The sequence below is a fragment of the Pollachius pollachius genome (assembly GCF_949987615.1).
Source record: "Pollachius pollachius genome assembly, chromosome: 16".
In the NCBI taxonomy this organism is placed as follows: Eukaryota; Metazoa; Chordata; class Actinopteri; order Gadiformes; family Gadidae; genus Pollachius; species Pollachius pollachius.
Genome location: NC_136949.1, coordinates 17,944,385 through 17,958,842, shown reverse-complemented (window position 1 = coordinate 17,958,842; position 14,458 = coordinate 17,944,385). Strand labels below are relative to the sequence as shown.

General features: G+C 46.0%; 2 protein-coding genes across 7 annotated transcripts in view; one reads left to right on the top strand and one right to left on the bottom strand.

Annotated features, from left to right (window-relative positions):
* fndc1 (fibronectin type III domain containing 1) overlaps window positions 1-2,854 on the bottom strand; it is a 40,617-nt gene extending 37,763 nt beyond the window's left edge. For both annotated transcript variants that reach the window (XM_079754096.1, XM_079754097.1), the window contains exon 1: window positions 2,753-2,854. In XM_079754096.1, the coding sequence (XP_079610222.1) occupies window positions 2,753-2,825 (73 nt within the window). In that variant the 5' untranslated portion in view covers window positions 2,826-2,854. The remainder of the gene's footprint in view (window positions 1-2,752) is intronic.
* Window positions 2,855-6,702: 3,848 nt separating this feature from the next.
* Window positions 6,703-14,458, top strand: part of otofa (otoferlin a) — a 79,773-nt gene continuing 72,017 nt past the window's right edge. For all 5 annotated transcript variants that reach the window (XM_079754074.1, XM_079754071.1, XM_079754073.1 and 2 more), the window contains exons 1-2: window positions 6,703-6,991; window positions 11,174-11,232. In XM_079754074.1, the coding sequence (XP_079610200.1) occupies window positions 6,913-6,991; window positions 11,174-11,232 (138 nt within the window). In that variant the 5' untranslated portion in view covers window positions 6,703-6,912. The remainder of the gene's footprint in view (window positions 6,992-11,173; window positions 11,233-14,458) is intronic.

The window sequence follows — 14,458 nt, the reverse complement described above, 5'->3', positions numbered from 1 at the left end:
GGCCCAAAACCAAAGCCCCTGGGGGGGCCAAGACCTCAGCCTCAGGGGCCCCAGACCAAAGCCACCAGGGCCCCAGACCAAAGCCCCCAGGGCCCAAGACCAAAGCCTCCCTCTCAGCAGCCCGGAAAAAGATTGCAACGGTTTCAGTAAATACAAAGAAGTAATCCCTCTCCTATACATTTACTCCAGGATTCCTCAGTAAACACAGCAGCCATCGATGACACTGCAGTATGGTTCACCTCTGTCTGGTGTTAAACACCGCCATAGAGCGATCACCATGCAGGGGTCTCTGTTAAAGCACCCTGCGGCTGTTCCACCGGTCAGCGTGGGGTCCGAGGTCATTATTAATGACACTGCTACGTTGGTCTTTATTTCATTCTCCCTAGTCCTGGAGCGACACTCCAGCCCTATAACCTGGGGGCCCTCCACTCAGGGAGACATGTGCTGCACCCTGCCTTGTTTAGACATACGGGACACAGCGATGACATCATGGAACTCCTGGCCCACATGCGGGGGCAGGTGTGATGGACGCCTCTGCCCCCCAACCCCACTCCCCCACCGAGGGGCAGGCCGGAGATCTGGGTCGGGGCTGAGTCAGGTGAGCAAACAATGTTGGCTATAAGGAGGTTCACACGTTCTCTCTCTCTCTCTTACTCATTCACTCTCTCTCTCACTGTTTATCTCTCTCATGCTCTACATCTCACTCTCTCATAATCTCTCTCTCTCTCTCACTCTCTCTCTCTCTCTCTCTCTCTCTCTCTCACTGACTGTCTTTCTCACACACACTCTCTCATGCACTCTATCTCTCTTTCTCTCTCCCCTCGATGATGCACTCCATGGCCAATTTTAGCAGTCGAAGCCACAAGGTGTTTAGAGCGCTCCTTTCTGAGGTCTGTCACAAAGTGCTCGTCTCAAATTCCACGCTGCTAGGTGGAGCGAATAAATTGAATTCCACTGGCCTGCAAGAACATGATTTCCTCTGTCCTCTTCCACTCACTCTATTGCTCCTCTCTCTCGTCCTTCTGTCTCTCTCTCACACCCATCCCTCTTTATTTCTGTTTTCCCCGCTCTCTCTTTCCAGCACTTGATAGACACTTGTGGTCCGATGGAAGAAGTTGATATTTTTTTGGTTGTTGTTACTGTCATCGAGGGAAAGCCTGCTGCCTCTCTGCTCTGTTTCCACTCCTGTTGTCAAGATGGCTCGTAATCAATTTCACCCAACAAGCAGGAGGTATGGCTCTCCATGAGCACGACTCGTGCTGATGCTTCAAAACACAACAGAGCACAGCAGTGTTTATTTAGCACACCTGATGAATGGAGAGAGGTTGATCTCTATCAGATAGAGATCTTTCAAGGTCAGAAAGAAAAGGAAAAAAAGACTGACATTGGTAGGATTTGAGTCTTCCTTGGGAGTGGACAGAGGAAAGCTGGAGTGTTTGAGCATGACAAATGAAAACAGACCAAAGAAGTTCAGTTAGTCCAGGACTACACCATGCACTTTCACCATGGTCAGATGAATGCATACATATTTATCTGTGTGTTTGTGCATGTGTGTGTGTGTGTGTGTGTGTGTGTGTGTGTGTGTGTGTGTGTGTGCGTGTGTGTGTGTGTGTGTGTGTGTGTGTGTGTGTGTGTGTGAGAGAGAGAGAGAGAGAGAGAGGGAGAGGAAGAGAGAAAGAGAGAAGAAAATAAAAGGGTGGAATATAATACGTGGCCATTCCTGATACTAAAGTGTTCCTCTCCAAGATTTTTTTTTTCTTCCATTTTCCTCTTTTCTTTTCAGCTGGAGATACTCACTGTACAAATCCATCCATCATATTTTAGCAACTTTTTATGTTTGAGATTGTTTCGTTGTCTCTAACAAATTACATTGCTTTTGACTGTTTTCATTACTTCTTCACCTGCATGACGTCACTCTGACCAGCCTATAGCTACCACAGGTGATTCAACTACAGATTACGAGTGATGCACATTCAAATTTCCTATAAGCACAACAAATGAAAAAAAACAAAAAACTGTGAAGACTTTTGGGGTGTGTCATCGGGCCACAGCCTATCGTGTCAGGGCTCCAAATCTTTCGTTACCACGATTAAATGACGTCATTTTGCCCTCAATCATAAATGTCACCGTAGTGATGTTTGTCGTGCTAATGTAAGTGATAAATAGCGCTCCTCTAGAACTGTATGAGGTAAGAGCCCAGCAGGCTATTCCATGACTACTGCTAGACGCACGTCACATTTTCCCTCCATAGAGTTGGCCGACATGGATGCAGGATGTCACGGGCCGCTCTTCATAAGAGCGCTTAAACGGTCGATCTCGCATCTGTAAAACATTATTCCTCACACTCTAAATACTTAAACGTGTCCTATCTGGCTATTTGTCTCTGCACCTTTGGTGTTGGCTTGGAAAGTTGTTACGCACTCACGAATTTGCGCGCGCAACACACACGCACACGCGCGCGCGCACACACGCCCGCACACACACACACACACACACACACACACACACACACACACACACACACACACACACTATAGACATCTACCAAATGTATAATTTATAGGCTCCAAGGCTTATTATGAAGCCCACCATGATGTTTACTATTTAACTTATTCAGCACGCAGAAAGTCCACCATTGCACTTTTGAAAATAAAGAATCAATGAACCAAAAACTAATAATAATAATACAAAATAATACAAATACCAAAAAAGGTAAACAAGCCATGCACCTGCTCCAAGAGGAGAGTCTTACCTGCTAACCCTCGTCCAATGGCGCAAAAAATCACAAATAACACCAAGAGCCTCCTCGTTGCAGCGAAAGCCATAGTTGGTAATAATGTGCTGGTTGAGCAGCTCAACAGATGGATGGATTGGGGTGGAAGAGGGCTGGGAGAGGCCCGCTACTGATGGGCGGTGGTATCGGGGGATCCAGGCCCACCGTCTCCCATAGTGTGCCTCCCTCTCTCGGTCAACAACGGAATTTCAGTCAGACCAGTTCGATGCTCGTTTTTGGGCCCCGGTTAAAGGTAATATTGGATATGTAAGCTCCTTCATGATTGGTGGTATTCGATTTTGCATTAAGTTTGCTTTACATTTGCTTTAAAACAACAATAAAAATAGCCAACAAAACAACCCAGAAAAACGATAATGTACACAGTTCAGTGGGAACCACCAGATGGAGAACAACATTTACAATATATCTGGCGGCCTCGCTGGGCTTATTGTCGTCGAATGATGCTGACACTAACCCCAAAATGATTTATTAGTTCTCTATGAATTTATATTTTATTATTATTCATAAATTATTCATGTGCCCTTATTTGGCTTTCCATTTATTTTTTAGCTTTCCATCAAATAGTTAACGCCTTAGTCAGCATTGTGATGGCTCATATAGGCCTATTGCATGCTAAAAATGTAAGGCCTATGACGAATATATTAACGTTCAGCACTTGATTGTCTAATCAATACAGGTAACCTTCTGTTCAATACTACTTTCTACATGAAGCGTGTCAACGCCCAAGATGACATGGCAATAACATTGTCGCATAGATTCGTCATATCTTTAGTCTTTCACATCTCTGCCCGTTGCATTATATTGCAGTGGACAATAGCGCCCCCTTCTGGCTGGATTGCATCAGCGCTGGAAAAGACGTCCTGGATCGCCTGGTCACCTAGGGCGGCTCTGATGCCGGAGGGGAGGGTCTGGAAGCGGTGAATCTTACCGCTGTGTGTCTCCACCATGTGGGACACAGGAAGAGTGAGGGCAGGGAGGCTGTTGAAATATGAGTAGACGAGATTTTGGCTGACAGATAGATAGACAGAGAGACCACAAACAAAATAACATAGATCAACAGCTGTTCATTAGGTTCCATGGCAAAATGATTTAAAAAAGGGAACAAATTGAATAAGACTTAAAGTCTAAAGCAACAAATGACGAGGCATCCCAAGTAGGACGATCTAAACAGCAGATCTTGAGAGATAGGTTGGTGCATGGCCATCCAGTAAGGATCTAGGATGATCCTTTTTAAAATCCATTGTAAAAGCAACCAATGCAGTGACTTTAAAATAGGTGTTATGTGTTCTCGGTCTGGTCGTCAGTTCTAGTTCTGAATGAGTTGGAGGCTGAGCTTGACCCAACAAGAGAGCACTGTAAGACCCAGACTGGTGAGGGGAGAGCCTCAATACCTATAACACTGAACAATAAGGGTACCGAAATTAACTATCTATTAACATTAAACAGGAACCCAATTCGTAAATTATTGCTAGACCAGTAATTAACGGTTGATTAATAATGCTAAGACTGTGTATTACTGCATTAACTTATGTAAAGGAATGGCTCATTATTGTATCCTTATTGTAAAGCGATATTAACCAACTTTGGACATATGCCTGGAGACACATTTCGACATTAACTATAGTTAGTCTTCTGCTTCTAGGCCTACTGTACAAAGGTCTGTAGTTCATTTGAGTCAGGGCCTGAATGTGTGTGGCAAAAGTGCTCCTCTGCTGTATTATTTTTTGGCAATCTAAAAAAAACATTAAAAACTGGAGCACTGACTTCACAACCCGCCAAATAATTATTGGTCCATCCATCCATCCCCATGTATCCATAAGCCTATCCATTTGGTTTGCAGAAACTGATTGTCAAAGCCAAATAATTCAGTAGAAGCAGGGGCTGGAAATTGCATCATGGCCTGTACATCACTCTTTGAACTACAATATTGATATTTTTCACCATATTCAAAATTTTCTGAGACACTGAATTTTGGATTTTCACGAGCTGTATGGTCAGGGTTAGGGTAAGGGTCATCAAGATTAAAATAAATAAAGCTTTTAAATATTTCACTGTTGGTGGAATGAATCTATTTAACATAGTTATCTCTCTCTCTCTCTCTCTCTCTCTCTCTCTCTCTCTCTCTCTCTCTCTCTCTCTCTCTCTCTATATATATATATATATATATATATATATATATATATATATATATATATACATACACACCATACAGCCGGCCCTATAACACTGTTTGTACCCTCTTTCTATTGTACATCGGCTCTTACCTCTCGAGGTCCTGCGCAAAGATGTTTGGTTCCCCCAGCAGGATGCAGGACCCGGTCTCTCACCGGGCCCGGTGCTCCAGGGACAGCTGCGAAGATACAGATCTACAATAACCTGCCCTAAGGTTCACTATACAGGTCCCGAAGGTTTCCTCATGAAAGACAGTATTTTAATACACAGCTGACCTGACCGAAGGTCTTGAGCGCCATCTGGCGGTCGACGTCAACATTGCTGTGGGCTGTGAACCTGGTCCCGGGGAGTCCTCACCGCGTCCCGGGAAGTTCTCACCTCGTCCCGGGGAGGCCTCACCACTTCCAGGCCTCACCGCTTCCACTGCTCCCCGCTTCCCGGGGAGACTTCACCGCGTCCCGGGGAGTCCTCAAAGCCTCCCGGGGAGTCCTCAGCGCGTCGGGGCCGACGAGGGGAGCACGGTGCTGCACGCGGGACTCTCTTGACCTACTGCGGTATTGTTGAAGGTGTCGAGAGGAGGCATTCTCAAACGTTTCTCCGTACATAAACTTTATAGTCGGGACGTGACCAGCGTATAATAATTAAATAAATAATACAACATGTAAATAATGGATTTCTTTGTTGCCTCAGCTGCGTCAAAATCACTGTGTGGTGGAGAGGAGGAGAGGCAGAGAGGGGGAGGCAGAGAGGGGGAGAGGAGGAGAGGTGGAGAGAGAGGTGGAGAGGTGGAGAGGAGAGGAGGAGGTGAGGAGGAGAGAGAGGAGGAGAGAGAGGTGGAGAGGTGGTGAGGAGAGGAGGGAAGAGAGAGAGGTGGAGAGGTGGTGAGGAGAGGAGGAGAGAGAGGTGGAGAGGAGAGGAGGAGGGAGGAGACAGATGTGGAGAGGTGGACAGATGGAGAGAGAGAGAGAGAGAGAGAGAGAGAGAGAGGGGGGGGGGGGTGGATAGAGAGGTGGAGAAGTGGAGAGGTGGAGAGAGCTGGAGAGGTGGAGAGTTGGAGACAGCTGGAGAGGTGGAGAGGTAGATAGATGGAGAGGTGGAGAGGTGGAGAGCTGGAGACGTAGGGCGGCGTCGTACTGGCCTAGATCTGCCTCTTGCTCCCGTATGCTCCCGAGCCTCACCCGGGCATAAGGGTAGTTGGGATGTAGATTGCATTGTGCTTTGTGTGATCGCCGTGCCGTTTCATTTGGGAACTATGTCAACAGCCTTCTTGTACACTAGGACGACAAGCTACAAGCTGCCTCTGATCCGTTGCTCACACAACAACAAAGAGTTGCTTGGTGATGGAGTCCCGCTCTGCGTCGATTCAAACGGGAGCTCCACATTCTCTTTATAATAACCCTTAAATATATATATATATATATATATATATATATATATATATATATATATATAGCCTACTGTATATATACTTCGCTTATACGTTGAGATTAAACAAATGCTTAAATCATGGCGTCAATGGACCGGTTTACCAGAAGGCATTCTTTTCTTTAGAATACATAAAAATCGATGTTTATGGTCAAGTCCTTTCCTTCTCCTGATGATCCTCCCTCAGCCCCCCGTGGATCACAGCCCCCCCCCCCCCCCCCCCCCCCTCCCCCCACACAAACACTCCCCCCCTGACTTGATGCGCTCAACGAAGTCTCGTGAACGCACGGCAGACGCAGTGGATGCGTGGACGCACTGAGTTCATGAATGGTTGGAAGCGTTTCTTTCTTTACGAGAAGACTCAGGCAGAGCTCAAGCATGGACACCGAGGGCTGTTCCTCCGTACCGGGGCGCAGCGGGAGGCTCACATAGAAGTCGCCGACAAGCACCACGACAATCCTACAGTCAAGTTTAGAGTTTGAAGAAAGACAGCGATTTGATCAGCAGCCACGGATTAAATAATGGCTCTATTGGTTCATCTGAAGAAGGTCTCCTTTCTTCGCGGCAAAGGGGACCGCATCGCCAAAGTTACATTTCGAGGTACAGAATTCGTTTTTCAACGCTTGTCCAAAAATGTGTCTTCGTAATGTATCGTTGCTATCTTCTCCTTTACTATTTGAAGTATGCGCAGCGCTCACTGCTGCGCAAACAAAGTTCAGAAGCCCCCCTTCCTCCTCCAGGTATGAGCAGTGAACGCACTTCGCTATGACGTTCCTACGGCTGCTCTTCAATGCAAGGAGCGAGAGGGGTTTTAATGATAGGCTGTCTGAATAATGAATTAACTAACCTTTTCTTTTTGCAATACTGCACAAGATGTTCATCTATGTGCTACCGTATTTCCAGCCATTAAACCCCCTGGACAATGGCCTGCAATGTGTAAATGTATAGATTTAAAAAAATGTGTAGCTCGGTTTTTCCCTGCAGAACCCGGCTTTGATTTTGCGTTCTCCTTCCTCGGTCATAACGTGGAGGCCATATCTCTGGTTCTTACTGAAAAGACCAGGATGATGTCAGAGCACCAGGGCTTCTCCAGCGATATATAAGAGAAGTAGATCAATACGTTTATCTGTCTCTTCGATTGTGTGCATGAGCGTGCCTGTATGTGCGCGCGCGCGCGCGCGTGTGTGTGTGTGTTTGTTTGTGTGTGTGTGTGTGTTTGTACGTGTGTGTGTGTATGTGTGTGTGTGTGTATGTGTGCATGAGCGTGCTTGTGTATGTATGTGTGTGTGTGTGTGTGTGTGTGTGTGTGTGTGTGTGTGTGTGTGTGTGTGTGTGTGTGTGTGTGTGTAATAGAGAGAGATAGGACGCGAGAGGGGAGGGGCAGTATTTCAGCACCTCGGAGAGCCCTATTGTTTTACACCACAGAGGTGCAGCAACGGGCTACGGGCAGACGGACTAACTCAATTTCTCGATTTGTCACACACTGTTAAATCTAGAATTTAACAGTGTGTTAAATTCACGTTCCCCAACGGATTCCCCTCCCTACATGACGGCATCTAAGCATGTTGCTCGACGCTGTTATTTGCACTCTTGAGTCTTGCTGTACATGGACCTCGTCATCCATGTGTCCACATGTGAGTGCATATTTTAGGATTTTCGTCCTAGAAATGCGCTCTTCTGTTAGCTACTCTGTTCATTCATGAAATCAGAACACCATAAATAATGTAATTTAGCAATGAATTATTCAATGTGAATTGAATAAATAGAATTATACGAATATAAATTAATGGAAATAGGAGGATACTATACTACGATCTCACCGTATTATAGGGCAAGAGCGTTGACTTGAAGACTAGTATATACAGAATTATTATATGGTTTATATAAGAGAAGGCCGAGCATAGTGAAAACAAAGCCAGCAATAAAACATTTAGTCACAAGGAGTCTGAAGTCTACAAAATTAATGTTTTAGAAAATGAATAAATAAGAGGATGGCTGGTTGTTTTTAGAGTGTCTCGCCGGCCAGGTCTCTGCTCTGGAGACTATCATCAAAGCCTTTCCTCTGCACTTAGCACTAAGAGGCATTCCTGTGTGGGTGTGTGTGTGTGTGTGTGTGTGTGTGTGTGTGTGTGTGTGTGTGTGTGTGTGTATGTGTGTGTGTGTGTGTGTGTGTGTGTGTGTGTGCTTGTGCGGTCCGTCCATCTATCCGTCCATTTGTGGGTTTAGATATTCAGACGAAAATGAAAAAACGTGTCCAATTTGTATCCAAAAATATTACTTCTGTAGGACTTGAAGAGAACATGGAAAGTCTAACTTCAAGAATCTGTTGGGTCATAACTTCAGTGTTCAAAGGAAATGATTGAAGTTCGGTTAAGGCTAAGTTAGGCCATGTCTTTATTAGTGAATGATTCTGATTGCGGTAAATCAAAAGAGGAACTCAATGCGAAGGCATTTTAATTGAATTTGGCCTTCCCACGAGAAGATTTTAATCAGAGCATTCCTTTCAGTGTTATAAAAACATCAACAAAAAGTTAACTTTTCAGAAATTGATTCTAATAATTTAAAACAATATCTCAGAGGACTTACAGTAGATTGTGTCATGTGTTACAGTTTATATATATATATATATATATATAAAATCCAGGGAGCGTAACTGATTCAAACATTTTTTGGAAGATTTAATTCATTCAGACATCCAGAATGTGCCTCTCTTCATCTCTCTGTCCATAGTCTTCATCCTGTTTCCTTGTTCCTCTCTGCTTGATGTCCTGAATCCTATGCCTTTCTTCAGAACTTTGTCTTCAGGCAATCTGTCTTATCTCTTAAAGTCCTCGCCTGTCATGGCTCTGGGACTTATCTGTGGACTCTGTCCTCATCAAACCGGATGCTGTATATAGACCATGTTATATATGCCCTTCTCAGCTCCTTGGAAATTAGAGCAAGATGGAAGAGGAAGACCAACTGAAATAAAAAATGTAAGCCAAGGTGTTCAGCGCCGCAGGAGGAAGACCTTGTATTGATGTTTGAAACGACACCTTTCAGGGGTTAACCTTTGCCTGCTCCCCTGAAATCCCTTTGAAATGAAGGGGATTTAGAGAGCAGCCCTGTCCAACCCCTCTTCTCTTCTACAGCTTAATGGGTATTTCTCGCAGTGCAATATGTCTACCACTCCACTCACTCATCATTATTATTTTTTCCCTATTTATTTTTTCCCTGTTTGTTTTGTCTGCAGCCACCATCTCCAGACAGTTTATTTCTCCATCTGCCTGTCACCTGTACAGGGGACAGCCAAAAGGAAAGGGACCTGTCACATGGCTTACATAATGAGACGTATGCTTATGTAAACCTCTTTCTTTGCGAGGGCGAATGAACACAAGCAGGATACCAAAGTCTCTGTGTGGGCACAGCCCGACAGAACATATTATACAGACTACTGGTAGACATAAGCAGCTGATTAGGATTTCTTTGCGTTTGTAAAAGAGGAGTTATTGTGGGTTCAACCTTGACAGGAGTGAGGATGGGTCGAGGGGAATTAATTTTATTGAAGAGGCAAATCGGAATACAATTTGTCCTTTCAATGGGCCTCTTCCTCTTTCTGTCCCAAAACCCGGGCTTGAACCCGGTGATGAAAATACGCGGAGAAAAGGCTGGAATCAAAACAGGGTCACTACAAAGGGGACTTTACCAACATGGTTGAGCCATGAAAAATTCTAGTTAACTCAACCACATATCAACAAAATGTACCTAAGAACACGGTGTGCTTAAAGCATTCGTCGTTATATCTGTATGTGTGGGGAGGGAAACCAAACAAACTGTAAAAGACAAAACAAAGGGCACAACTGCAGCCCTGACGCACCAGGCAGTATGTATTAATTTCCTGTTTCATCAACTATCCCACTGACAGGTGCTGTTATGACCTTCTTTACGTGTGCATTCGTCTGTGGGCAGACCATGTGATAATCCAACGCCTGTTTCTATTTGCTCGTCTATTTGCGTGTGCGCCATTAAGGATCAGCTATCAACATAAACCGAGCAATGCATCAGTACCAACACAATGCCTTGGACATACAAAAGCAAACCACACACACGCATGCACGCACCTATGCACGCACGCACACACGCACGCACGCACACAAACACACACACACACACACACACACACACACACACACACACACCCCTTAATGCCCTAGTTAATGTGCAATATATTGAAATGCTGACAGTGTGATAACACAGGCATTATTCGGATTGAATGCATGTTGCAAAAACATCACTTTTGTTCATTTACTTGATTGTTTATTGCCCTTATTTCCTGGGATATTGTCCCTTTCTCTCTCCCTCTCTCTCTCTCTCTCTCTCTCTCTCTCTCTCTCTTCCTCTGTCTCTCTCTTTCTCTCTCTATATATATCTCTCTGTCTCTCTCTCCCTCTCTCTCTCTTGCCCTATCCTTTATCACTTCTTGTTTATCTTTTCTACTACATACATGAATCATCCATGGCGGACTTTCAGGGGAAACCCTGATGTACGCCACTGCTATCAACCCTAAACGGATGCAGACAGCGGCTCTAGAACAAACTGGGGCTGTTTTGAGCATTTTGAACTTTTGAAAACAGGGGAAGTGAGTGTTGAGTGTAACAGCACCCCGGGGCTCCCTCAGTGCTAAACGCTTCGCCGCTCCATCTTCGACATCCGTCGAAGACAGCCGCTTCACATCCATTAACTGTAACAGCCTGCTTGCTGACTGTTGAAACTCTTCTTAACCTCTTCTCCTATGTCTCGCAGGGCTGTCCTTCTACAGTCGCGTGGTGGACAACTGTGACGAGGAGGCCCACTTTAATGAGGTCAGTGCCATGGGTTTCCCAACCCCCCTCCTAACCCCTTCTTCCCCCTGTAGGTCCCTTTTTATCTCAATTGTAGATCAAACATTTTTGAGCTACAATTTTAATCATTCATTAAAAATGTTATGGGAAAATCGCCAATTTCATGACCCACTGATGGTTACTTATTTAAATGTCGAGGGCCCTGTCGAGGGCCGGCTTCCTCTCAGGGCACCCCGACCTGCCCTCACCTTTCTCCCTTTACCACACCGCTGGGGTTTGACTCCCCATGTCCACAGCCAACGGTAGGCATCCTTCACCCAGGTACCTTACTTATACTGACACGTGTCGGATCTCCCTGCGAGCAGCCGTGGTTAATAACGTCTGCTCAAAGACTAAACAGTGTGAACGAGTCACATTCACACCACCAATGAGCCTGGCATCCCCTAATGAGCCTGGCCCTCCTCCCCGAGGACGCCACTCCAGGGCGGGAGAGGTAGGCCTGCATCAATGCGAGTCATTAAGTGTTCATTGTGGCAGGATTTAAGCTTAAATCAGGCCACAGACACACACACACACACACACACACACACACACACACACACACACACACACACACACACACACACACACACATACACACACACACACACACACACACACACACACACACACACGAAGACCACATCACTGCCACTTTTGATTGAGAGAGATAGAGAGAGAGAGAGAGAGAAATGAAGGGAAAATAAAACAAAACCAGCACCTTTCTTTCTATTACCTCTTAGAGAATAGTCTGCACTCTGTAAAAACTCTGCAGAGTTCATTGAAATGGAAAGTAGTGTGTGTGTGTGTGTGTGTGTAGTTGGTGTGTATCCATCACTTTGAGGTTTATGAAAATGCATTTTTTTTTTCTGGATTAGGTAAGTTGGAAAGAATTCAAAGGACGACGTAGCTCACGCCTTTGTTGTAGCACTACTGATTCCAGCGGCATTCTTCTGTGTAAGACCTCGGGGACCCTTTGAGCTACAGTCCTCCAGAGATTTCTGCTCTCAGGTGAGGACTTTAAAGAAAGAGGAGTTGAAGTACTACTGGGATTTAGAGGCGAGTCTGTTGCGATAGATGGAGGGAGTTAGTGAAAGGGGGAGACATACAGTCCTCAGGGAAAGGCTGGTTAACTCTTGGCTAGAATTCTTCCACGGGCTCCAACCAGCCAGCGTTGTGATGTATCTTATGAAGACATGACACACATCAGCGCGTGCACACGGAGACACGCACGGACGCACACACGCACACAAACACACACACACACACACTACATTTGAACGTTATTGTCCATTATAAAAAGTTATTCAGCAAACAAAGAAAGGAAAGAAATCAGGAGCGGCAAAACGATGAATGTTCACTCAGCAGAGCGAGAAGACGCCTGCTAGCTTCCGCTCCTTTTGGTATCTCTGAAAACGGGAAGACCTCAGAGCAAAATGCAAATGATATAAAAGATGATGCCGTAGTCTGCGTGTGCATGTTTCCAGTGTTGCTGGTATGAATCTCGGTGTTTGGAAGCAGAACTGATCCCATTGGACAGGCCTCTCCGGCGGTTGGCTGGCCTGAGACCGACCCTGTGCACGCCGGGTGCCGGGAAGGTCATTAACTTCAGTTAGCATCAACACAGCACACCAGCCAGCCCCACGCCATGAGCCCGGCTAGGACCTCCACTGTACACTGGGTCCCCAGGGGCACCGATCAATTATCTATGTGCGTTTGTGTGTATGTGTGGGTATTTGTGTGCGTTTGTGTGTGTTTGTGTGTGTGTGTATTTGTGTGCGTTTGTGTGTGTGTGTGCGCGCGAGCATGTGTGTGTGCGCGTGTGTGTGTGTGCGCGTTTCTGTGTGTGTTTGTGTATCTGTGTGTGCGTGTACATGTGAGCAACCCCCATCCACAGTCAACTTGAGCCTTTCCCCATCACAACCTCTACCATCCTCTTACATCTTCATCCCCCCTGACATGGTTTATATGCCTCAGTTAGCCCTGCACAGTGCAGCTCAGCACAGGCCAGCAGAGTATCGGCCAGTCAAGCCTAGTGCAGCACAGTACAGACCAGTAGAGCCTAGTGCAGCACAGTACAGACCAGTAGAGCCTAGTGCAGCACACTACAGACCAGTAGAGTCTAGTGCAGCACAGTACAGACCAATATAGTCTAGTGCAGCACAGTACAGACCAGTAGAGCCTAGTGCAGCACAGTACAGACCAGTAGAGCCTAGTGCAGCACAGTACAGACCAGTAGAGTCTAGTGCAGCACACTACAGACGAGTAGAGCCTAGTGCAGCACACTACAGACCAGTAGAGCCTAGTGCAGCACACTACAGACCAGTAGAGTCTAGTGCAGCACAGTACAGACCAGTAGAGTCTAGTGCAGCAGAGTACAGACCAGTAGAGCCTAGTGCAGCAGAGTACAGACCAGTAGAGCCTAGTGCAGCAGAGTACAGACCAGTAGAGCCTAGTGCAGCACAGTACAGACCAGTAGAGCCTATCGCAGCAGAGTACAGACCAGTAGAATCTAGTGCAGCACAGTACAGACCAGTAGAGTCTAGTGCAGCACAGTACAGACCAGTAGAGTCTAGTGCAGCAGAGTACAGACCAGTAGAGCCTAGTGCAGCAGAGAACAGACCAGTAGAGCCTAGTCTATAGCAGAGTAGAAGCCAGTAGAGCACAGCTCAACTCTGCAGAGCCATCCAACTGAGATATCTTAGGGGAGAGGGATGTGTGTCTGCTTTGCCTCTTATGGCCTCACAGGCTTTGAACTAGTGTGTAGCGGGAGACAAGCAGCTGAATCCCTATTCATTATTCATTTTTGTTCTCCTTTTCACTAGGGGTTTCCCTTCCTTTGCCTACTCTTTATGCTTCTAGAGTCAGGAATGCAAAGCACGGCGAAATATCTAACCATAGGGTAGACACTGTTCTGAACTTCTCCGTGGAGCATCCCTGTGTGTTTGTTTGTGTATTGGTATGTGTTCATCTGTGAATGCGCTAGTAGCTGAATATGAGCATGCGTGTCGGAGTGTGAAGCTTGCGGCCCCTCCGTGAGGAGATCTGAGCTTTACCGACACAGATTAATCCCCCCCACCCCCCACACCCAACCTCCTTCTACTTTGAGTTTTCCAAATCCCACAAGCAACCACTGCAACTGGGTGAATTATCACTGTTGATGTGTTAGTGAGAGCCTGAGATTACGTCAGGCACAAAGAGAAAACGG